The sequence below is a fragment of the Nerophis lumbriciformis genome, linkage group LG31, assembly GCF_033978685.3.
Source record: "Nerophis lumbriciformis linkage group LG31, RoL_Nlum_v2.1, whole genome shotgun sequence".
Classification (NCBI taxonomy): Eukaryota; Metazoa; Chordata; class Actinopteri; order Syngnathiformes; family Syngnathidae; genus Nerophis; species Nerophis lumbriciformis.
In genome coordinates this window covers 25,017,551-25,039,289 of record NC_084578.2, presented here as the reverse complement: position 1 = coordinate 25,039,289, position 21,739 = coordinate 25,017,551, and the positions used below count along the sequence as shown (strand labels likewise).

Here is a 21,739-nt window from a genome sequence, read left to right as displayed (position 1 = left end):
GTAAAACTGTATAAAGAGACACCAAATATACATCAAATAAACACTACTAAGTAACTACATTTCCATACATGTCTGTTGCATGACATCTTTTCACACATACAAACACAACCCATACAATAGCATGTAAACACATACAGTGCAAATACACCGCACACAATAGCATGTAAACAGTGCTCATAAACTTATTTAAATAGCCGTACATAGCCCATGTAACATTGAAAGCCACACATTAATAATATTTACATAAGAAATGGTTGCAAACAACACAGGATAAAATGCATTATATACTATTACTGAGAAGGAGAGACACAAACTTTGCACTCTCCCTTAGAGGAGTGAGCTAGCAAGCAAAGAAGCTATATGCTAAGTAGCAGCAAGCTAAACAAGCTATCGTCGCACAGTGCTATTTCTACATTTACACGCGCACACAAGATCTGTATGACACTCATAAAACAGACGCAGGGCATACAGATAATGTTTCCAAGGCACTTTATGGAAAGAAACAACAAACAGGAGCACTGAAACATGTAAATATGTCTTTGTGTGTAAACTAGTGTGCGTCTGACTGCCGCGCGGCTACTACAGGAAACTAGAGGAGGGAGCAACTCGCCTTCAAAATAAAGGTCCCTTCTCATTACCTGATAATGTTACCTCACACTCCCCGCCTGGTATAAATACTATACCACTATTTCGAACTGCAGTAGGAACATGCTTGATACAAGTTACAGAAACCCAACTTAACTAACCTAACTGTATCATTAGCTGCCAAGAGTAGGGCTGTCTCAGAGTCAGGCCTCACAAAAGTCTTTGCAGATCCAGATCTTGTGACCTTGAGTTCTATCTTCCTGACCTTCCCATAATGGTCGGGGAAAGTCTTTGTGACGGAAGCCAGGGGCCACTCATTCCTCTTAACTTGATTGTCTTTGAGCAACACGAGGTCACCCTCCTTGAGGTTAGGCTTAACATCTTGCCACTTGATGCGATTTTGAAGTGTGGGAAGGTACTCACGCCTCCATTTGTGCCAAACGGTGTTGGCGAGATGCTGCACCTTCCTCCACTGCTAGCGGTAGAGATCCGTGTTGTCGAACGTTCCGAACTTCTGTGTCAATAGCGAAGCAGGGGTCAGAAGGAAAGGAGATTCTTAGTCTGAGGAGATGGGTGTGAGTGGTCTGACGCTAATGATCGCTGTTACTTCTGCCATTAAAGTAGACAATACTTCATGAGTAAGGCATGATCGGCTGGTTTCTTGAATCATGGAGTGAAGAATTCTTCTGGAGACTCCAATCATGCGTTCTCAGGCTCCCCCCATATAGGAGGAATGAGGCAGGTTGAAAATCCACGTACACCCTTCCTCACTCAAATACTTCCTAACATTGGGCTCTTTGGAATCTGTAAGGACCATGTGCAACTCCTTGCAGGCACCAATGAAATGTGTCCCACAGTCAGAACAAATCTGCTTTGCATGCCCTCTCAGTGCTAAACATCGATGTAAAGCGTTGATGAAACCTGATGTTTCCATCGATTCGATGACTTCTATGTGCACGGCACACGTGCTAATGCACATTAAGAGCACTGACAACCTCTTGCTTTCAGGTTGATCTCCATGGGTTTGTCTCGTGGTGACAGATCAAGTCCCACATAGATATTAGGTGGCTCTGTGCACAGACGGGTGAGGGGGAAGATCAGCCTTTTTCTGTTTGGCAGTCCTTCCACGACAAACCACACATTTGCGGAGAATGCTGTTGATGCACCATTTGGCACCAACGATCTAGTATCTTGCTGTACGGATGGATCCTTTTGTGAAGACACGACCCTAATGTTTGACCTTTTGGTGGTAGTGTCTCACAAGGAGCTTCCCCATTTGGTTGCGGGCTGGAATGATCATAGGAAACTGCTCTCCAATGTCCAGTGTGGCATGCTTGAGCCTTCCTCCTATCCTCAAAAGTCCCTTTTCATCCATGTAAGGGTCCAGCTTTCTTAGGGGACTACCTTTGGGAATGTTTTTCCCAGCAGCCAAGCAGTCAAGCTGTTTGTCTGTTAGTCTCTTTTTGCACACAACCAATTATGAGAGTCTTTGCTTTTGAAAGTTGTTGTGCTGTGCAGGGTTTAGTGATATCGCCGGTTGTGACTGACGCTCCTTTGCTTTGCAGCATGTTGGTTTTGGAAGCGATAGCCCGTACTAGTGACTTCCATGTGGAAAATCGCCCAAACCGATGAGATCCCAGTTTAGAGAGAGGAATAGAGAGTGCTGTAGCATGGGAACATACCTCGCTGTCGGTGTCTGGGTCGACGAGTTTGTGATGTTCTATTTCAGAGCTGGGAACTTCATCAGGCAGGGACAGAAAGGTGGTCCTGTGAGCCATGTACTGTTCTTAAGCTCCCTTGCAGGAACTGATCGTGTAGCACGATCTTCTGGGTTTTGAGTTGTGTGGACGTAGTGCCACTAATTTGGTTTGGTTGACCTTCTAATTCGCTGCACCCTGTTGCAGACATACACATAGAATCCCCTGGTCTGGTTGTAGATGTATCCCAAAATGACTCTGCTGTCTGTATAGAAGTGCAGTGTCAATACAAACGTCCAGCTCTCTCTGTACCAACTCTGGAATTTCCACTGCTAGTACAGCAGCTCCCAATTCAAGTCTCGGAATAGTGTGAGCGGATGGGGATGCTAGTTTCGCCTTTCCTAGAACAAAACCGACGTGGCACCCTTCATTGCTGTCAACCACTTTGAGGTAGCCTACGGCAGCGATAGCCTTTACTGAAGCGTCAGAGAAACAATTAAGCTCTCTCTTCTAAGCAGTAGACAAGGTAGTAGGTGAGTACGTTCTAGGTATCCTTGTAATGAATTTTTCCACATTTTCCATTCAGCTTCCTTTGTCTTCGGGAGAGGGGCGTCCCAGTCAAGGGCTTCGTTGCAAGCCAGCTCTCGGAGTAGAAACTTCCCTTGAATGACGACTTGAGCTACAAGACCGAGAGGGTCGAACAGGCTGTTCACTACTGCTAGAGCACCTCTATGGGTGTAGGGCTTCTCTGTGGCGTTTGTTCTGTAGGTGAAGATGTCATGTTTTAGCTCCTAGCTGAGTCCCAAACTGCATTGGACGAGAGTGGAGTTGTCGTCGAAATCTATGTTTTGCTATCCGCCTGCATGATCTTCCTGAGAGAAGGCTTTTAGCATGTTCGAGCAGTTGGATACTATCTTGTGGAGTCTCAGGTTGGAAGCAGCCAACATCTCCTGCGTACTTGTCAGCAGGTCGATGGCTTCCATGGCTGAGGGTAGCGACGTTAGCCCGTCGTCGACGTGTAAGTCGCGTTCCACAAAGTGCTTAGCATCCATCCCATGTTCCTCTGCTCCATGTTCTGCTGTACGGTGAAACCCATAGATGGCTACTGCTGGGCAGAGTGAGTTACCGAATATATGGACTTTCATCTGGGTCGTTTTCTTTGAACCACAAGAAGCGCAGAAAGTCTCTGTTGTCTTCACGAACGACAAAGCTGTGGAACATTTGTTCAATGTCTGCTATGACAGCAGCGGTCTCTCTTCTGACGCACAGCAACACATTGAGCAAACTGTTGTTTAGATGTAGTCAAGTAAGTAGCACGTCATTCAGAGATAGGCCATGTTGGGCACTGGAGTCGAAGACGACCCTGATCTTGTCCGGCTTCTGGGGTGATAGAGACCAATAACAGGTAAGTACAAGCACTCACCTCCCTCCTCTAGTGACGGTGCCAACTCAGCATGGTTGCGATCAAATATGTTCTGCATGAAAGCAAAGAAGTTATCCTTCATCTTTGGCTTTCTTTCAAAGGTGCGACAAAGAGTGGTAAGTCTGCTGAGTACTTGTTCTCGATTGTTTGGCAGCCGTTGACGGGAAGATCTGAATTGAAGCAGTGCCACCCAGCTGTTGGTGTCATCCATTGTCATCTCTCTGTCCATGAAATCCAGGAACATTCGATCCTCAATGGAAAGTCCCGCTTGATCATCATCCTTAGTGCTCTGGAAGATTGTGTTGCCCAAGTTGCTGTAATCAAGGACAGCGATGCTGAATTTAAGGCTGTGAGAAGAAGTTGCATTGTGTACTTTGGAGCTGAACCTTTCCTTGACCTGAAGCTGGTTTGGACATGGAGTCAGGAGAGATGGTCTTCCATTTACAAGTACACTGGTGCGGTAGGAAGTCACGGCTGAGCTGACCCGAGGAACACACCCCCTACGACGACACAGCCAAGATCCAGTCGTTGGGCGAAGGGGGCATTATGAGGACCGTTACGCTGCTCTCTGACTTTATGGACCTGAAGGAGGTCGCGTCCAAGAAGTACTAGTATCTGGGCGTCAGGGTTCAGACGTGGGATCATGTGAGCGATGGACTTCAAGTGGTTGTAGTGTCGTGCGACCTCGGGAGTTGGGATCTTGGACCGGTCGTCTGGCTTGTGGTTACATTCTATGAGTGTTGGAAGCACCACACTTGTTTTTTCACATTCAAAGACTCCGCGATGAACCCTGTGGCTCTCCTTCCGGATGTCTCGTGACTCCTGCACATGTCTGGAGAGTGTAAGGTGAGTCTGAACCTTAGATTTCACAGAGGTCAAAGAATTCAGACCTCGCTAGGGATCTGTTGCTCTGATCATCCAGAATAATGTAGATGTTAGTAGCTCTGTCTGGGTGTGCTTTGGGATAAACCTTAATCAGGCATATCTTAGAACAGGACCGGAGGTGGCTGCTGGCCCAGGCTTCTCTCTCTTCACTCTCCCCGCCATACTTTGAGGGGGGGTCCTTGTTCTCTTTGTCACACGGTGAAGGTCCAGGATGAAGCACGGCTATATGGTTTTCGCTGTGTCCGTGACGTAAACAAGTTGACAGATAGTTCACATGAAGATCCCAAGGAAAAGGAAGAAAAAGTCCAGGCCTTTTATCTCTAAGAAGCTTAAGTGTTTTTTCACAGATAATACATTTTTCCTTTCCTCTTGTCTAATTGGTCATTTATTTCTTTGTTTTCTCTTTTTCTTGTTTTTATTTTGTAAAACTGTATAAAGAGACACAAAATATAAGTCAAATAAACACTACTAAGTAACTACATTTCCATACATGTATGCTGCATTACATCTTTTCACACACAAACACAGCCCATACAATAGCATGTAAACACATACCGTATTTTCCGCACTATAAGGCGCACCTAAAAACCACAAACTTTCTCAAAAGCTGACAGTGCGCCTTATAACCCGGTGCGCTTTATATATGGATAAATATTAAGATTCATTTTCATAAAGTTTAGGTCTCGCAACTACGGTAAACAGCCGCCATCTTTTTTCCCCGTAGAAGAAGCGCGCGGTGCATGCTGGGATATGTGACGTTTCATTTCCATTTGTGTGTTTATGTAAAGACCCCAAAATGGCTCCTATTAAGTGTGTTGTCTGTCTAATTATAAATAATGCAGACGAGGCGTGTTAACTGAGTTCTCAACGTTTTCTCACAGCGTGCTCATAACCACATTCGAACTCCCAGCATACAACATCGCTTCTCAGGGCTACCGCGCATGCTCGTAACTATCGTTGCATGCTGGGTAGTGTAGTTGTTATATTTGCTAGCTCATAACAGCACATTGAGAGACACGCTTACGCGCTTAATTCAATACTCGCCGTCATTCCGGGTGGATTGACAAAAGACCTCCAGCCGCTAGATATTGGTGTCAACAGGGCATTCGAAGCTAGACTGCTAACTGCGTGGGAACAATGGATGACAGAAGGCGAACACACCTTCACTAAGACGAGGAGGCAGCGCCAGACGACGCCAACATCTGCCAGTGGATCGTAAATTTGCCCAACTTTTCACTTCGGACACCGAAGACGAAGGATTTACGAATGAAGAATAACTTCAGAAAGTAAGCGCTATGTTTATTTTGTGTGTTGTGACATTAACGTTCGAGCAACATTATGTTGCTATTGCTCTGCACTATTTTGAATTTTACTATGTTTGTGATTGCACATTTGCGTACATTTTGGGAGTGAACAGAGTTGTTAGAACGCTGGTTTTTAATATATTATTAAAGTTTGACTGACCTATCTGACTGTTTTTTTGACATTCCCTTTAGCGCAGCGTAGGCGCGGCTTATAGTCCGGGGCGGCTTATTGGTGGACAAAGTTATGAAATATGTAATTCATTGAAGGTGCGGCTAATAATCCGGTGCGCCTTATAGTGCGGAAAATACGGTACAGTGCAAATACACCGCACACAATAGCATGTAAACGGTGCTCATAAACTTATGTAAATTGCCATACATAGCCCATGTAACATTCAAAGCCACACATGAATACGATTTACATATGAAATGGTTGCATGTACTATTACTGAGAAAGAGAGACACAAACGTTGCACCCTCCCTTAGAGCAGTGAGCTAGCGAGCAAAGAAGCTACATGCTAAGTAGCAGCAAGCTAAACAAGAGAGCCAGCTATCGTCACACAGTGCTATTTCTACATTTACACGCGCACACAACGTCTATATGACACTCATAAAACAGACAAAAGGCTTACAGACAATGTTTCCAAGGCACAACAAGGTTGTGGGAAGAAACAACAAACAGGAGCGCTGAAACACGTAAACATGTCTCATGTGTAAACTAGTGTGCGTCTGACTGCCGCGCGGCTACTACCGGAAACTAGAGGAGGGAGCAACTCGCCTTCAAGATAAAGGTCCCTTCTCATTACCTGATAATGTTATGTCACAATAGCAAAAAACCACAGGCATGATAAAATAATTGTGCAGTAAATCTAGTTATTAAAATTATTGATCATTACAAATATTGTTATTACTATTGGTATATTTAATATTGTTTTATTGTGTTACTACTTTTTACTTCAATAATATTTTTTATTATAAAAACTGGTATTTTCTGTTTTTTTGTTTTTTTTCTCAGTGTACATGAATGAAGGTGTGTGTTGCTGGACCCGACTTGGACATTGTCTGGACTGGACCTGGTTTTAAAAAACAACAACCTTTAAACGAAGCTAATTTCATTTACAACCAGGTCTGGTGAAGATAAGGTCCTTTCTTTCCTTTTTTTATTTTATTTTTTATTTATATATTTTTTAAATAAGATAAATAAATATTTTCTTGGATAAAAGGGAAAGTAAACAATATAAAAATAATTACATAGGGGAGAAGAAAAAAAAAAAAAAAAAGTAATTAAATGAAAATGTTAGTGGACCAGCAGCACAAACAATCAAGTGTGCTTCAGGGACTGTGTCCCTTGCAGAAGTGTTGTCCATGTTGTGGGAACCAGAGTATTGATGGCAGAAAGAAACAACCCCTTTTGTGTGACTGTGTGTGTGTGAGTGTGAATGGGGGAGGGAGGGTTTTTTTTGGGTTGATGCACTAGTTGAAAGTGTATCGTGTGTTTTTTTCTATGTTGATTTAATTAAAAAAAAAAAAAAAAAAAAAAAAAAAAAAAAACTGGTATTCATATTTAAAGTTCTGTTGTAGTTGTTGTTTGTATTTTGTTTCTTTCTGTCTTGTCCCCCTCTTGTCCCCACATTTGCTTCCTCTGTCTGTTTTTTCTTCCTTCTATCCTCTCCTGCTTCCTTCCAGTTGCGCCAAACACTAAATGAATCCAAGCATTTCATAAAGTTAAATACATTCAATGCAACAAAAGAAGTATGCCACACTTCTCTTTTGTCAATTAAATATTTACAGCAGATACGGGCATCTACATCAACAATATTGTTAGCCAACATGGCTGAACAGGACAGGTTAATAATAAGTAAATAAATAAATTACAAAAAAAGTTATTTTTCAAACTGTGTGTGTCTGTGTGTTTTCAAACCCAAATGGTCCAGAAAACCCCTCTACATACATTTTATTTCATTATTATAGTAATAATGATACTTACTCTTTATGATTCTTCCTATGTTCCTCCTATTTTTTATGCTGCATTCGATAAATGTACAATACAATTCTAAATTATTATTCTGACTTGTTTTCAATCCAGGGAGGTTTGGGAACTGGATCCTCCAGAGGTGCTGAATTCAGTCCTCCAATACGCTGCCTGGGGAGTGCAAGGCCAACAATTGGTTAGCAAACACAAAATACAGCAGTTGTTCTAACTGAATATCATATGCTAATTCACACAATTTCAGTAAATTGTTACTTAGCATGAGTTATATCCGAATGTTTGTTTAAGATTAGTGTGTTTAAAGAAAGGGTCATTTTATTTTATTCATTGGACTTGTGTTATCTAGCCAGGTATCCCATTTTTCTATCAAAACTATCAACTCATATCTTTTTCCTTTGCCTTTACAGATCTACATATTTGAAAATAATATTTACTACCAGTCAGACGTGAAGAGCAACTCCCTAAGGTTGACGTCCTCAGGGAAGGAAGGAATCATCTTTAATGGGATTGCTGACTGGCTCTATGAAGGTACATTTTCTTGTATGTACAATTAAATAACTCAATGATTCAATAAATGGTATTATCATAGCAGCACACATGATATGGCTTGAAATGTTGTACTTGATTTTCCACATTTAGCCCAATAGTTACCACAAGAACATTAGAATGCACATTATATTGTAATGTGATTGGTATTCATTGCTACAGAGCACCATCGGATTTCAGCAGTCTAACAGCTTACGGAAATAAGTTGTTCCTCAGTCTGGTGGTCCTACTCCAGATGCTCCACAGCCTCCTGCCTGAACGGAGGGGGTCAAATATAGGGCGTGCAGTGTAGGTTAAATCCTCGGAGATGCAGAGAGCTCTCTTTTTGCATCTCTACTGATTAAGATTTCTGTGTTGGTGAAAAGGCTGCTCCCCACCATCTTCTGAGCTGCTTTCGCCACCCTCTGCAGTGCCTTTCTCTCTTCAGCCGTGCAGCTGTTGTGCCACACCATTAGGCTGGTGCTGAGAGTGCTCTTCACCACACATCTGTAGAAGCTCCTCAGGTTGGGGATCCATAGTTCAGTACACTGCAGTTTCCTTCACACTAGAAACACGAGTGTGCCTTCTTGAGCAGACAGGAAGTATTGTGGCTCCAGGTCAGGTACCTGAAGATGGAATCAGACCATTTTCACATTTGCTTTTCTGATGTGCACAGTGTCTGACCTTGCTGAAGTCCACCACCATCGCCATCCATCCATTCATCCATTTTCTACTGCGTGTCCCTCTCGAGGTTGCGGGCGGTGCCGGAGCCTGTCTCAGCTGCATTCGTGCGACTTGTCCAGGGTACACCCTGGACAAGTCGCCACCTCATTGCAGGTCCAACACAGATAGACAGACAACATTCACACTCACATTCACACTCTAGGGCCAATTTAGTGTTGCCAATCAACCTATCCCCAGGTGCATGTCTTAGGAGGTGGGAGGAAGTCGGAGTACCCGAGGGGAACCCACGCAGTCACGGGGAGAACACGCAAACTCCACACAGAAACCTCAGACCTGGGGATTGAATCCAGGACCTTTTTACTATGAGGCACACGCACTAACCCCTGTACTACCGTGCTGCCCCACACCACCATCTCCTTGTTCTCTTTTGCATTGATGCAAAGGTTGTTGATTTTGCACCAGTCCACCAGATGTTCTACCTCTTCTTTGTACTCAAACTCATTGTTGTCTTTGATGCGTCCAAATACTGTTGTGTCATCCGCAAACTTCACGACATGAAAGGCTGGGATGTTTAGCAGTGCAATCATACAGTAAGTCAGTAGTGTGAAGAGGAGGAGCAAACATCACTCGGGGAGCCAGTGCTGTGGGTGATTGTATAGGCGACAGTGTTGTCGAAAAATCCAGGAACCAATTACCCAGAGAGGGACTCAGCCATAGCGTGTCCAGCTTCTTCACCAGGGTCCATTTCAGCCTCATTTTTGTGCAGGTCTACAATCTTGGCAGCTCTTTGGTCTTGCCCATGGAAGTGTAGAGGTTTGAATGTGTGTTTTATACACATTTGTCGTGACCTGTCAGAAAAGGACATGTCTTGTTGTCTAGGTTTGTTGAGGTTCTCCTATGTTTGAGTCTATTTCTGTTTAAGCATTCTTTTATTTTGTTTACTTTCTTGTTGCTAGATGCGCTGATTATTACACACCAGTTTATGTTTATTAGTTAGTGTCCAGAGCTGCTGCCGCCACGAATCACTTCCCTTCATATACCAGTGTCAGCTGCGGGTCCAATGTTTGCTCTCAGTTTAAGTTTTTGTGTGTGTGTTTTCTATGCTATGCCAAGTTTAAGTTTTGCTAGGCTATGCTTCTCTTGGACTTCCCAGTTCCACGACTTAATTGTATTTGCCTTGTTTGAGAAGTAAAACATATTCCTCTTACCTCCACACTGCTTCTTGCCCCTCCTTCCGCACCCTGAAGAACACAACCACTGTGACAATGCAACCCGAACGTAACAGTAGCTATATGCACATGGACACATTTCATCGGATTAAAAACCTAACTGGAATAAAAGTGCTTCTTCTATACACGCCATTCGGAGTATTCTGACCCAATCACACACGTCCAGATCAACATTTCATTCCGATCGAGATAGTTGTTGTATGCAGAAAGTCATTCGCATTGTAACGCATGAAAACACATCTTCTGAAATTTGGGTTAGAATTATCCTTACTGTGCATGTCTTTGGCGTCCGCTATACTTTGGTGGTAGAAGGGGGAAAACATGTAATACTCTCGGAATGAAGTGAGTGTCTTGCTGCTGTCTCCCCTTATTCAACATGTACAGAAGTAGCGTTATATACTGTTGAGTTTGTTGCTTTAAAACGAGACTAGCAAAAACAAAAGTAAGGTATCTAGTCTTCATCAAACTGGAACAGTTTGATGAAGACTAGCAATGCTACTTTCCAACTGCTTCACCATGTTAGCTAGCTACACGCTCTGTCATGTTATTTCTTTAATTCAATGAATATCATCCAGTTCTTCTTCTTATCACTGTCCTTCACACTCACTTCCTTCTTTCCCATGCTTGTAAAAACAAAGTTATAAGCTTAATGCTAACCGGATGTTTTTGGTCGGATCTGACATTCGCTACTGTAATAGATTACTCTTATCCTTCAGAGGAGATCCTTCAGACTCATGTGGCACACTGGTGGTCACCTGATGGAGAGAGGTTGGCCTTCCTGGTCCTTAACGACAGTTTGGTGCCCAACATGGTGTTGCCTTGCTTCACAGGAATGACATACCCCAAAGGAAAGCAGTACCCATACCCCAAGGTAATTATTGCATATTCTATCGACAAGACGTTTAATTGTTTTTTCGTAAATGTTTAACAATAAATCTCTCAAACGTCACTAAAAACAGGACAAATAATTATCAACACTCAAGAATGAGAGACAAACATCGTGCTATTCTGAATGTTGTTCTATGAACCCGAGTGATGGGTATCGTTCACACTTGAACCAATACAGTACTAATTTCCGGTACCTGGGAATCGATACAGCCAATACCAATTTTTGGTACTTTTGTGGGTGTTGATATATATTATTATAGTTTGATAGTAAAATCTATTTGTTTATTGCAACATTTAAAAATGAGCTGATTATGATAATAACTGTCCAGTTGTTATATTTTGTTTGATTACTCATTTCACAATTGCAAGACGTTAGATTGTAGTATTGTATAGTTTATGTTTTGTTGGCTAGTCGGTTCAGTCTTTGCTAAATGCAGTCTTTTGTTGCGCCCTAAAATTGTTCATACTGTAATTAGTGTACTTATTGCGCACCAACTGTTTGATTGTAACATGCATCTTAGTTGTGGCTTTTATTAACACATTTGGAGGTGTTGAAATCGCTATGCTAAATTGCTAATGCTAACCAGTAACATGTCAGTAGCAAAGTACCGGTAAATGTATAATAGCATCAAGCTAGCGCATTTTAACTTAACTTCCTTTGGATCGTTTTTGAGTCAATTTCTTTGTTGGCATTGAACATTGCTACATTTCCTAGAGGTAGTTTGGCTGAGTCTGCTCTCAATGCTGCTGGAGTGATCGCCAATTGCGGAAGTGCGGCTGAGTCGGCAACCAGGCGTGGTGTCACACGCCACCCAGGTATCGTAACATAGTATCGTTGGATTTTACGTGAATCGGTGCCAGTGCTAAAACAGTACCGGATTCAGTACCCATCCCTAATAAAACCTGATTAAAATCCAATCAAGCAAACATGCATTCTGGAGAAGAACATTTGTGAGCAGTGGGTTTAAATACCTGTGGAGAGGTGCAGGAGTTTTATTGGTGTCATGTCTGTGTGATCATGTTTTGTTTTAGTCATGTTCGGTTTTGTTTTTGGACTTTTTGTGCACTTTTGTTTGTTTTGTCACCATAGCAACCATTAGTTTTCACCTGTCACGTCACGCACCTGTTTCACGTTTTGAGTCACGCACCTGTTTTCACTAATCATGTCTGTAGTATTTAAGTTAATTGTTTTCAGTTTGTCTTTCTGGCAACATTGCATTTATGCTCTACACACTCTTCATCCTCTTAGATCATGCTTCATGTCCCATACCAAAGTAAGTTTTTGTTCCATGTTTATAGTCTTTTTGGTTTCATAGTTTGTTCCCCGCCATTGTGCGCGCCTTTTGTTTACTTCTTTTTGTTTAAGTAATTATAAAATAAATTATGTACTTAAATTATGTACTTATGTACTTCCCGTCTCGCCCGAGCCAACTTTCCGTTGCCTTCCGGAAAAGCAAACACCCAGGACCAAGTCTTGACATTGGCTGGCAACATAATGTCAAGACTTGGTCCTGGGTGTTTGCTTTTCCGGAAGGCAACGGAAAGTTGGCTCGGGCGAGACGGGAATGTAAGTACATAATTTATTTTATAATTACTAAAACAAAAACAAGTAAACAAAAGGCGCGCACAATGGCGGAGAACAAACTATGAAACCAAAAAGACTATAAACATGGAACAAAAACTTACTTTGGCATGGGACATGAAGCATGATCTAAGAGGATGAAGAGTGTGTAGAGCATAAATGCAATGTTGCCAGAAAGACAAACTGAAAACAATGAACTTAAATACTACAGACATGATAAGTGAAAACAGGTGCGTGACTCAAAACGTGAAACAGGTGCGTGACGTGACAGGTGAAAACTAATGGTTGCTATAGTGACAAAACAAACAAAAGTGCACAAAAAGTCCAAAAACAAAACCGAACATGACTAAAACAAAACATGATCACACAGACATGACAATTGGGTTACAAGAAGTGCTTTTGAAGTAAGATTGACTTTTTTGATACCACAATACAACATTAAAAAAACGAACCCATTTCATTTGAAATGTATTACTTTATTGAAAAGTGTTTCAAAGTGTCAAGAATTTAAGATCACTGTGTTTCAAAATTTTTTTGCACATAATTGAAAATGCAGTATCAGCTGCCAAGAGGTAACTATAAAATAAATAAAAAAATGGCAGTATTCTATTACGTCCTAGAATACAAAACAAAACAATAATAATGATAGTAATACTGTGCTCATATATATGATCCAAACAACACATAACAACAAACAACAACTATTATGTGGTAGTGTGATGTCATCATGCCATTTGTAATGAAATAGGCCAGTGATCATCAAAATGTGGTTTGTGTACGCGGGCTCAGTACTTTAACCTGTATGTACAATTACATGTATTTGAATCATTATTTAAGTGCAGTGTTTTATTTTGCAACATTTTGTTACGGTTGCGTGGCATTGTGATGCCGGAGGTCGTCTTTTCAAGATGCAAAGTGATGTCAGGAAGCGGCTTGCAGGTGAGAATAAATGATTTGTTCTAGTTGCAGAACAAAATATGCTGCGCGGTGCCCACGGCACGGAAAACAAAAGGGTAGCCAAAAGATCCTAATATCAAAAATGCAGACTATGAGCGTAACCAAGAGCGTAACTTGTTGCATGGGAGCAAACAAGACCAACAGACCGAGTGAGGCCAGCGCGTAAACTAAATAGCCCTCTGATTAGTGCCCGGGCAACAGGTGCGCGTCCGGAACACTAACCAGAGGCAGGTGCCGTCATGGCAACTGAGAAACACAAACTCAACAGGTGCTGAGAACACAAGTGAACTAAAAACATAAACAGAATATGATCCGGGCAGCGGATCATAACACATTTAAACACAGTGTTACTGTTCAAACTGTGTGTAATGTTACAATGGCCAAACATAATAAATATACTTGTTAAATAAAACTTCTGCCTTGTTTTTCAATGAATGCTTAGGCCTGCAATGCTACTGTATTCCACTGTTGGTCATGATGGTGGAACTTGGAGAGCCAAGTGTTATCTGAGGTGGTACTTGGGGCGGTATAGCTCGGTTGGTAGAGTGGCCGTGCCAGCAACTTGAGAGTTCCAGGTTCGATCCCCGCTTCCGCCATCCGAGTCACTGCCGTTGTGTCCTTGGGCAAGACACTTTACCCACCTGCTCCCAGTGCCACCCACAATGGCTTAAATGTAACTTAGATATTGGGTTTCACTATGTAAAAGCGCTTTGAGTCACTAGAGAAAAGCGCTATATAAATATAATTCACTTCACTTCACTACTTGCTGAAAAAGTTTGAGAACCACTGAAATAGGCTCAAAAATACATATATTCAAAGACAAATGTTTGTGTTTTTATTCGTTATTAGTATCAACATTTAAGCCTTTTATCATTACGTTATTTATTTTTGCTCCTTTGTTGCTGTTTTTTGTTTATTTTATTTGTCCAATGTTCCGTAAAAAAGCTGCATTTAGCTTGTGGTGGCGGATCTCTGCCCTGACTTGCGATGGGAATACTTTAGTGACCACTGGTATTTGATTAGCGAAAAAAATGCATGACACAAGATACAACTCTCTTTCACTTTTAGGCCAACAGAAAGCACCAAATCTGCATTTTGACAGGCTTCTACAAATGAATAAATCTGCAGTGGATCTTTCTTTTTAAAAACAACAGACGTTCTGTTTCTTGACGCTGCTTGCCGATTAAAAAGTGTTGTGCAGTATTCGGTAGTGTTGATATTGAAAAAAGCGAGTATCGATGTAATTTTTGCGTGTTGGTATGGATTTAGTATTAAAGTATCGATTTTTTTGACAACCCTATTTTGCCCTATTTTGAAGTATTTGCTTCAAAGGGTTATGTAACTGCATATTGGTTAAAGGTACTATCGTTTCTGTCCGTACCTTTTAAACCACAATTCAAAAGCAATGGTAGAATTAAATTTGATTTATTTGTTATTTTTTGCTTTGTAACCTTTGTCACAGTCAAATTATTTCACAGATTATTGTAGTTTGTTTCTTTTAGGTATAAAATTACCAACAATGTGTTAAATGTAATATTTTTGTAGGATATATACACAAGTTAAATGCTGGTCACTTTCAGAGAGCAGCACACACTCAACCCTGAGGAGGACAGAAAGCAGCTGAATACTCAGTGCACAAACATGCAAGAAACCAAATATGTGCAGTTTGAGACAAAGCCTTCAGACAACAACTACTAGCAGAACTAAAAAGTCAGCATGCTAGACTTCATCTTGGTAGGACAAACAACGTGGGACTCAGATCTCTGTTGCACGTATTGTCTAAGATAGAGATGTTTTTTCTTGGCACTTCTGCCATGAAGTCCAAGCCCCTTGAGTAATATTAGTGCAGCTGACACTTGAAAACTTGGTAAGGAGTCTTGGTCTCAAACTACACCTCAGATATGTGTTTCTTATACAGTTGTTTTTGTCTCTTTGGACATGTTCTGATTCTCTCTAAAGGGAGAAGCAAACAGCAAGGTCAAATATTTTAAGTTCCCTCTAAATTTCTCACACTAGCTGATCTCTAAAGATGTAAATAAATTTAGGAATGGAGTTCTCTCTATAGTTTTCAACTGTGCAACACTATTTAAAAATAGTTTTCTCATACTGTAAGCAATCATTTATTATTGATTTTGCAACCATACCAGAAGATTAAGGTTTCTGTTAATAGACCTCTATGCAAAAATGTAAATTACTCTTCAAATATCATCACCGGATGAATTTTTAAAAATCATCAGATTACATTTTTTAAATTGCCTGGTGGATTTTTAAATGCATTGTATTAGCTCTTTGAAATCATCGGCTTGGGTCTTTAAAATAATATTATCGCATTAGTTCCTTAAAATATTCAAATTAATTATTTGAGATCTTAGGCTGAGTTCTGTAAAATCCTCACATCATTTTGTTAAAATCATCATCTCAATTCTCTGAAATCATCTGATCAATTATTTAAAACATTAGATGGAAATCATCACATTAGTTCGTTAATATAATTTGATCAGTCAAGGTGTCATATTATGTTTTTTTTTGGTTCTACATTTAAAACACATTTTTGTGGTCTACATAACATGTACGAGTGGTGCTTTGGTCAAATTTTGGCATAGATTATGTTTTACAGACAGTCTTCAAGCCACTCTCTGTCTTCTTCTTTTGTGGGCAGTTGTATTTACGTTCCACCACTTTAACTGTTTCTTCTCCCCGCCAGCCATGTTGTAGTTTTAGTGCTTTCATATATAGTCTACCTACAGATATACATTTCAACTATACGCTACTTTGTATTAAAACTGGTAATAGCAGAGGATGCATGTGTATGTACGAGCCAGTCTGCCCAAAACAAGAGGTTAGTGAAAAAAAATGTGCTTATTAACTACGTTGTCAGACAACAATACTCACGCAAAGATCTTTGGGTCAATTTCTCCCAAATGACGTAATAACTGAGTAAAAAGTCACAGATTGGGCACATTCCAAATGGCTCGTTTGGAGAAAGTATGAAGGAAGGCAAGATTGTTTTATAAATATCTCCTCTATGCCTAATGGTTGGATTTCAAATTTGATTCAAATTGTCAAAGAAAAGTTGGTTTTGCATAATGGGTACCCTTTAAATCATCATATTTGTTTAAAAACATCACATTAATTAGTTGAAATCACTGTATTCATTCTTGATTATCATTGGAATAATTATTGAACATCATTAGATAAATTATTTAAAAATCAAAATCATCTGATTTTCTTTTTTTTTAATCCATGGATAATTATTTAAAAAACATCTTATTACTATCTGATTGTTTTTGAAAATGATCTTATTTCCCTGGTTCTTTAGAAAACAAAATCATTTCATTCCATACGTGTTTGTTCATAATTGTGTGAGTGATGAAGATCATTAACACACGTTACTCTCAATCAAAATAGTTATATTTTTATGATTACACCTCGTTTTTTCACACTCAACTACTTCAACATTTTTCAACCCTTCAAACCATTCTAGTATGAAAATATGAAACACATGGTTCAATCACATTCAGTTTCAGCTCTTAATCACGCACATTGACTACTCAACAACCTTGTGGCTTTTATTAAAAGCCACAAGGTCAGTTTTTTAGATCAGTTTTTATCATGCAGATTAAAACTGATGTCCTTCTGCAGTGTTTGAATTTCAAAAGCAATTATTTTTAATCATTTGACTCATCATATTTTTGACTTTCTATTTGGATAGTTTAGTGAAGGTTAATGTGTTTATAATTCAGTAATGCAAGGTTGTTCGCTGAAATGTTGAATGTTGCTTCCACATGCAGGCAGGCCAACCTAATCCTGTGGTGAAGCTTTTTGTTGTCAATCTTTATGGGCCGACTCACACCCTGGAACTTACTCCTCCAGACAGCCTCAAACTGCGGTGAGAAGAGCCAACTGTGTTTCAATTGTACAACCAAGAGAACACAATGATTAAATGACAGTGTGAGAGAAGAAAATGTTATCATGACCACGTTCTCTCCCCAGGGAACATTATGTGACCATGGTGAAATGGATCAGTAAGATCCATATGGCTGTCAGGTGGTTGAACCGGGCTCAGAACATTTCTATCCTGACTGTGTGTGACACCACCACAGGAGCTTGCGTCATGGTATGACACCAAGAACATTGCATGAAGACAAAAGAAAGTATCAAGTACTAGGTTCATATGCACTAAAAATATATTATTGCATGACTTGTTGAAAGCAGCTTTTAAAATGTGTTTAAACACCTTAATTACATGGAGTCAGGTTGACATACCTGCTGTTGTTACTGGTTACAATGATTACGGGGCAATATGGTCTTAAATCTATACTGCAATATATTTTGCAGCGTCCTGTGATAAAGATATACAAACGTTTGTATATCACAATATATTATTCGACAAATAAATATTAATAGAGCTATTTCAGAACGGGTTACAAACGCTCCCTAATTTGAATGCTCACGTATGCAGTAGCATATTGCATCATTTTCGACTGTAATATTTTATCAAAACTTTTCAATCTACTTGTTAATTTACTGTTAACAATATTTAATTATAATTACCTATTTATATTGTAACATGGTTCTACCCACACTTCTGTTAAAATGTAATAAGCACTTGTTTGTCTGTTTGGATACTTTAAAGTAGTTTTGGGAGCAGTATCAGCCACTACTGATACTTATACTTCAAATTTGCAAATTCATTAAATGATTACATTTTTTATCAACATTATTGTCAAACAAAACACAGGATGGTGGTGTAAAAGTATCAATTAAATATTAAAATTGTTTCCTTAGTCACATTTATACAATGTTTTGAGCAAAAATAAAGTCAATAGTGAAAAAAAACAACAAATAATTATTTTGTGAGAATATAAAATATCAACCTAATATACTTGGTGTCGTTACTTTTGATATTTCTATCCATTCGCCCACCCCTGTTTACGTTCAAGAGCTCTAGCTTAGTGGTTAGCATGGCTTCTTGTACCCTCTTACAGTGTTTGATAAAGCATGTTTACCTATTCCTCGTCCTCCAGTGATAATTTTACTTGTAGGAAACAATGTCGTTTATTTGCCGCCATGGACGCCAGAATTAAAAACTTGCACTGCGGAGGGACGTTCGCCGCTTGCGAGGACGCTTCATTGTGTTCAGAATGCAGTCGTTTGCTTGCCACTGTTAAATGTGCGGGACACAGCTAGAATGTGTCATCAACATGTACGTTTAGGATATGACGATAGTTTTAATAAAAGCTCTATTAACAGCCAAATGTATACATTTTTTATAGTATATAGGGTTCAAATATAGGGTTGCCAACTACCTGAAAAGAAAGGGACAATTTGCACCACATACTGTGCCTTTTTTAATTACTGATAAAGGAGTTGAATATTATCCACAAAGAATGAACGGAGGCAACTTGACTCACATTATTTGTTGAAGATGTTTCAGAGTTGCTTCCATTCACCCTTGGTGGATTATATGACCTAATGATGACAACCTACACACATATTTCTATACTATTTGACTGCAAGCAGAATTTAATTAAAAGTGTAGATTTTGGAGTAATACACATACATGGGAAACAAATTGTTCAAAAATAAAAATGTTTTCCAAAATATACATTTTTCCTTTTGACTTAAAGGAATTTATGTTTTTTCTTTAACAGAAGTACTTCCTGTTTAATTTTAAACAGTATAAATTTGGTGCTTAACTTTACGATAGACCAGGTCTCCTACTGTCATCATTATGAGAACTACTTTGACAAAAAGAGAGGTGTGATATTTGTGATTTGTCAATTTTACTGGCAATATTTCAATTAAATCACACATGGCCATGGTGTTTATACTATATTGTCATAATTTGTCATTAAAAAGAAGAATTGTTTGAGCCTTTAGTGAGATTTTTTTTATCACCAGCTATCACTAACCACATAGTCATAAAGTGTAGTGTCACAATTATAAAATGCAGTGTCATCATAAAATGTAGTGTCACAATTATAAAGTGTAGTGTCACTTTCATAGAGTGCAGTGTCACTATTATAACGGGTAGTGTCACTATCGTAAAATGCATTGTCACTATCATAAATTGTAGTGTCTGTTAAGAACTGGTCAAGGGGGTGACCCCAGGATGCAGAGACGGTAGGCAAGTTTGAATAACAAAAAATGAATACATTTAATAAGTCCAAAAAGTGTAACAAAAAGCGATGGGGCAAAATGCACACCATGTATACTAACTAAAACAGGTTCCTCAGTGGTCGACAGGGGAAAAAACCAGGGCGCACTCAGCACAGCATAATGTCCTTGCTGCCTCAAGGAGGCTGGGAATCAAACACAACAAAGTTAGAAATAACAGGACTAAGGAAAAATAACGTACCAGGACTGACGAGGCGAAGTAGGTGCATGCACGTGGGAGGTGCAGGATAAACTAACCGGCAAGACCCAGCTGTGGGTGACGAGCTTAAATACTCCTCTGAAGAAATAGGTTGCAGGTGTGCCTTAGTGTCCGCCCCTTGCTGGAGACTAATGAGCTGAGGAAAAACATCACAATAAAAGAGAAGGCAGGAAAATAAAAACACAACAGTACTCTCCCCTTAAAGGACGCCACCTGGCGGCTTACCTGGCTTCTCTGGAAAACGAACATAAAATGTATTTAAAAGTGTAGGGTCTAGGATAAGGGAACGCGAGACCCAGGATCGGTCCTCGGGGCCGTAGCCCTCCCAGTCCACCAGATACTGGAAACCCCTGCCCCTTCTCCTCACATCCAGAATGGCCTTGACAGAGAACGCAGGATGGCCATCAATAAGCCTGGGAGGTGGAGGAGGCACCTCTGGAGGACTCAAGGGACTGGTGGAAACGGGCTTGATGAGTGAGACGTCGAACAAATCCTTAGGGAGTCAGGAAGGTGTAATTGAACGGCGGAGGGATTGATGATACGCTCAATGGAAAAAGGCCCAATAAATCTTGGCTGAAGCTTCTTAGAGTCCACTTGGAGAGGAAGATCACGAGACGACAACCACACCTTCTGACCGGGCTTGTAGTCTGGTGCTGTGCTGCGGTGGCGGTTAGCAAGGCGCTGGTTGCGCTCTGAGGTGCGTAGCAATGCAGACCGGGTATTGCGCCAGGCTTGATGTGCGCAGTGCAGGTGGGCAGCCACAGATGGGACGGCGACCTCGTTTTCCAGAGAATTAAAAACGGGGGGTTGGTAACCGTAGGCAGAGTGAAAAGGTGACATACCTGTAGCCGAGCTGATGAGCGTATTATGTGCGTACTCTATCCACGGTAGACTGAACGCCCAGGAGGCCGGCTGCTGGTGGCAGACGCAGCGGATGGCGGCCTCTAGGTCTTGATTGGTGCGTTCAGTCTGACCGTTAGTCTGTGGGTGGTATCCTGAAGAAAGGCTGGGTGATGCTCCTAATGCCTTGCAGAACGCCTTCCAAACAGCAGACGAGAATTGTGGACCTCTATCCGAAACCACATCCACCGGGATACCATGCAGCCGGAAGACATGGCGTACGAGCAGTTCAGCAGTCTCGAGTGCAGAGGGTAACTTGGCCAGAGCGACGAAATGGGCCATCTTGGAAAAGCGGTCAACCAAAGTCAATATCACTGTGTTGCCCTTGGATGGTGGAAGTCCTGTGACGAAGTCCAATGCCACATGGGACCACGGGCGGGAGGCAATGGGAAGCGGGCGCAGAAGACCGGCTGGTGCCCGGTGTGATGCTTTATTATGGGCACAAGAGGCACAGGCCGATACAAATTTCTTTGTGTCAGCCCTGAAGGTTGGCCACCAGAAGCGCTGGGATAGGAGGAAAAAAGTACGGGTTATGCCCGGGTGGAAGGCGACCTTGGAGCTGTGGGCCACGTTTAGTACTTCAGGACGGAGCTCTGGGATCACAAACAAACGCCCCTGAGGGCAGTTCTTAGGAGAGGGAACGTTCTTGAGTCCCTCCTTAAAGCGGCCTTCAATGTCCCACTGCAACGCTCCCAGTACCGTGATGGAGGG

The 21,739-nt window shown here is 41.0% G+C and overlaps 1 protein-coding gene across 2 annotated transcripts in view; it reads left to right on the top strand.

Annotated features, from left to right (window-relative positions):
• The window catches only part of LOC133574259 (inactive dipeptidyl peptidase 10-like), a 389,479-nt gene that overhangs the window by 295,653 nt on the left and 72,087 nt on the right, over positions 1-21,739 (top strand). For both annotated transcript variants that reach the window (XM_061926362.1, XM_061926361.1), the window contains exons 7-11: positions 7,981-8,062; positions 8,292-8,412; positions 11,039-11,193; positions 17,541-17,638; positions 17,743-17,866. In XM_061926362.1, the coding sequence (XP_061782346.1) occupies positions 7,981-8,062; positions 8,292-8,412; positions 11,039-11,193; positions 17,541-17,638; positions 17,743-17,866 (580 nt within the window). The remainder of the gene's footprint in view (positions 1-7,980; positions 8,063-8,291; positions 8,413-11,038; positions 11,194-17,540; positions 17,639-17,742; positions 17,867-21,739) is intronic.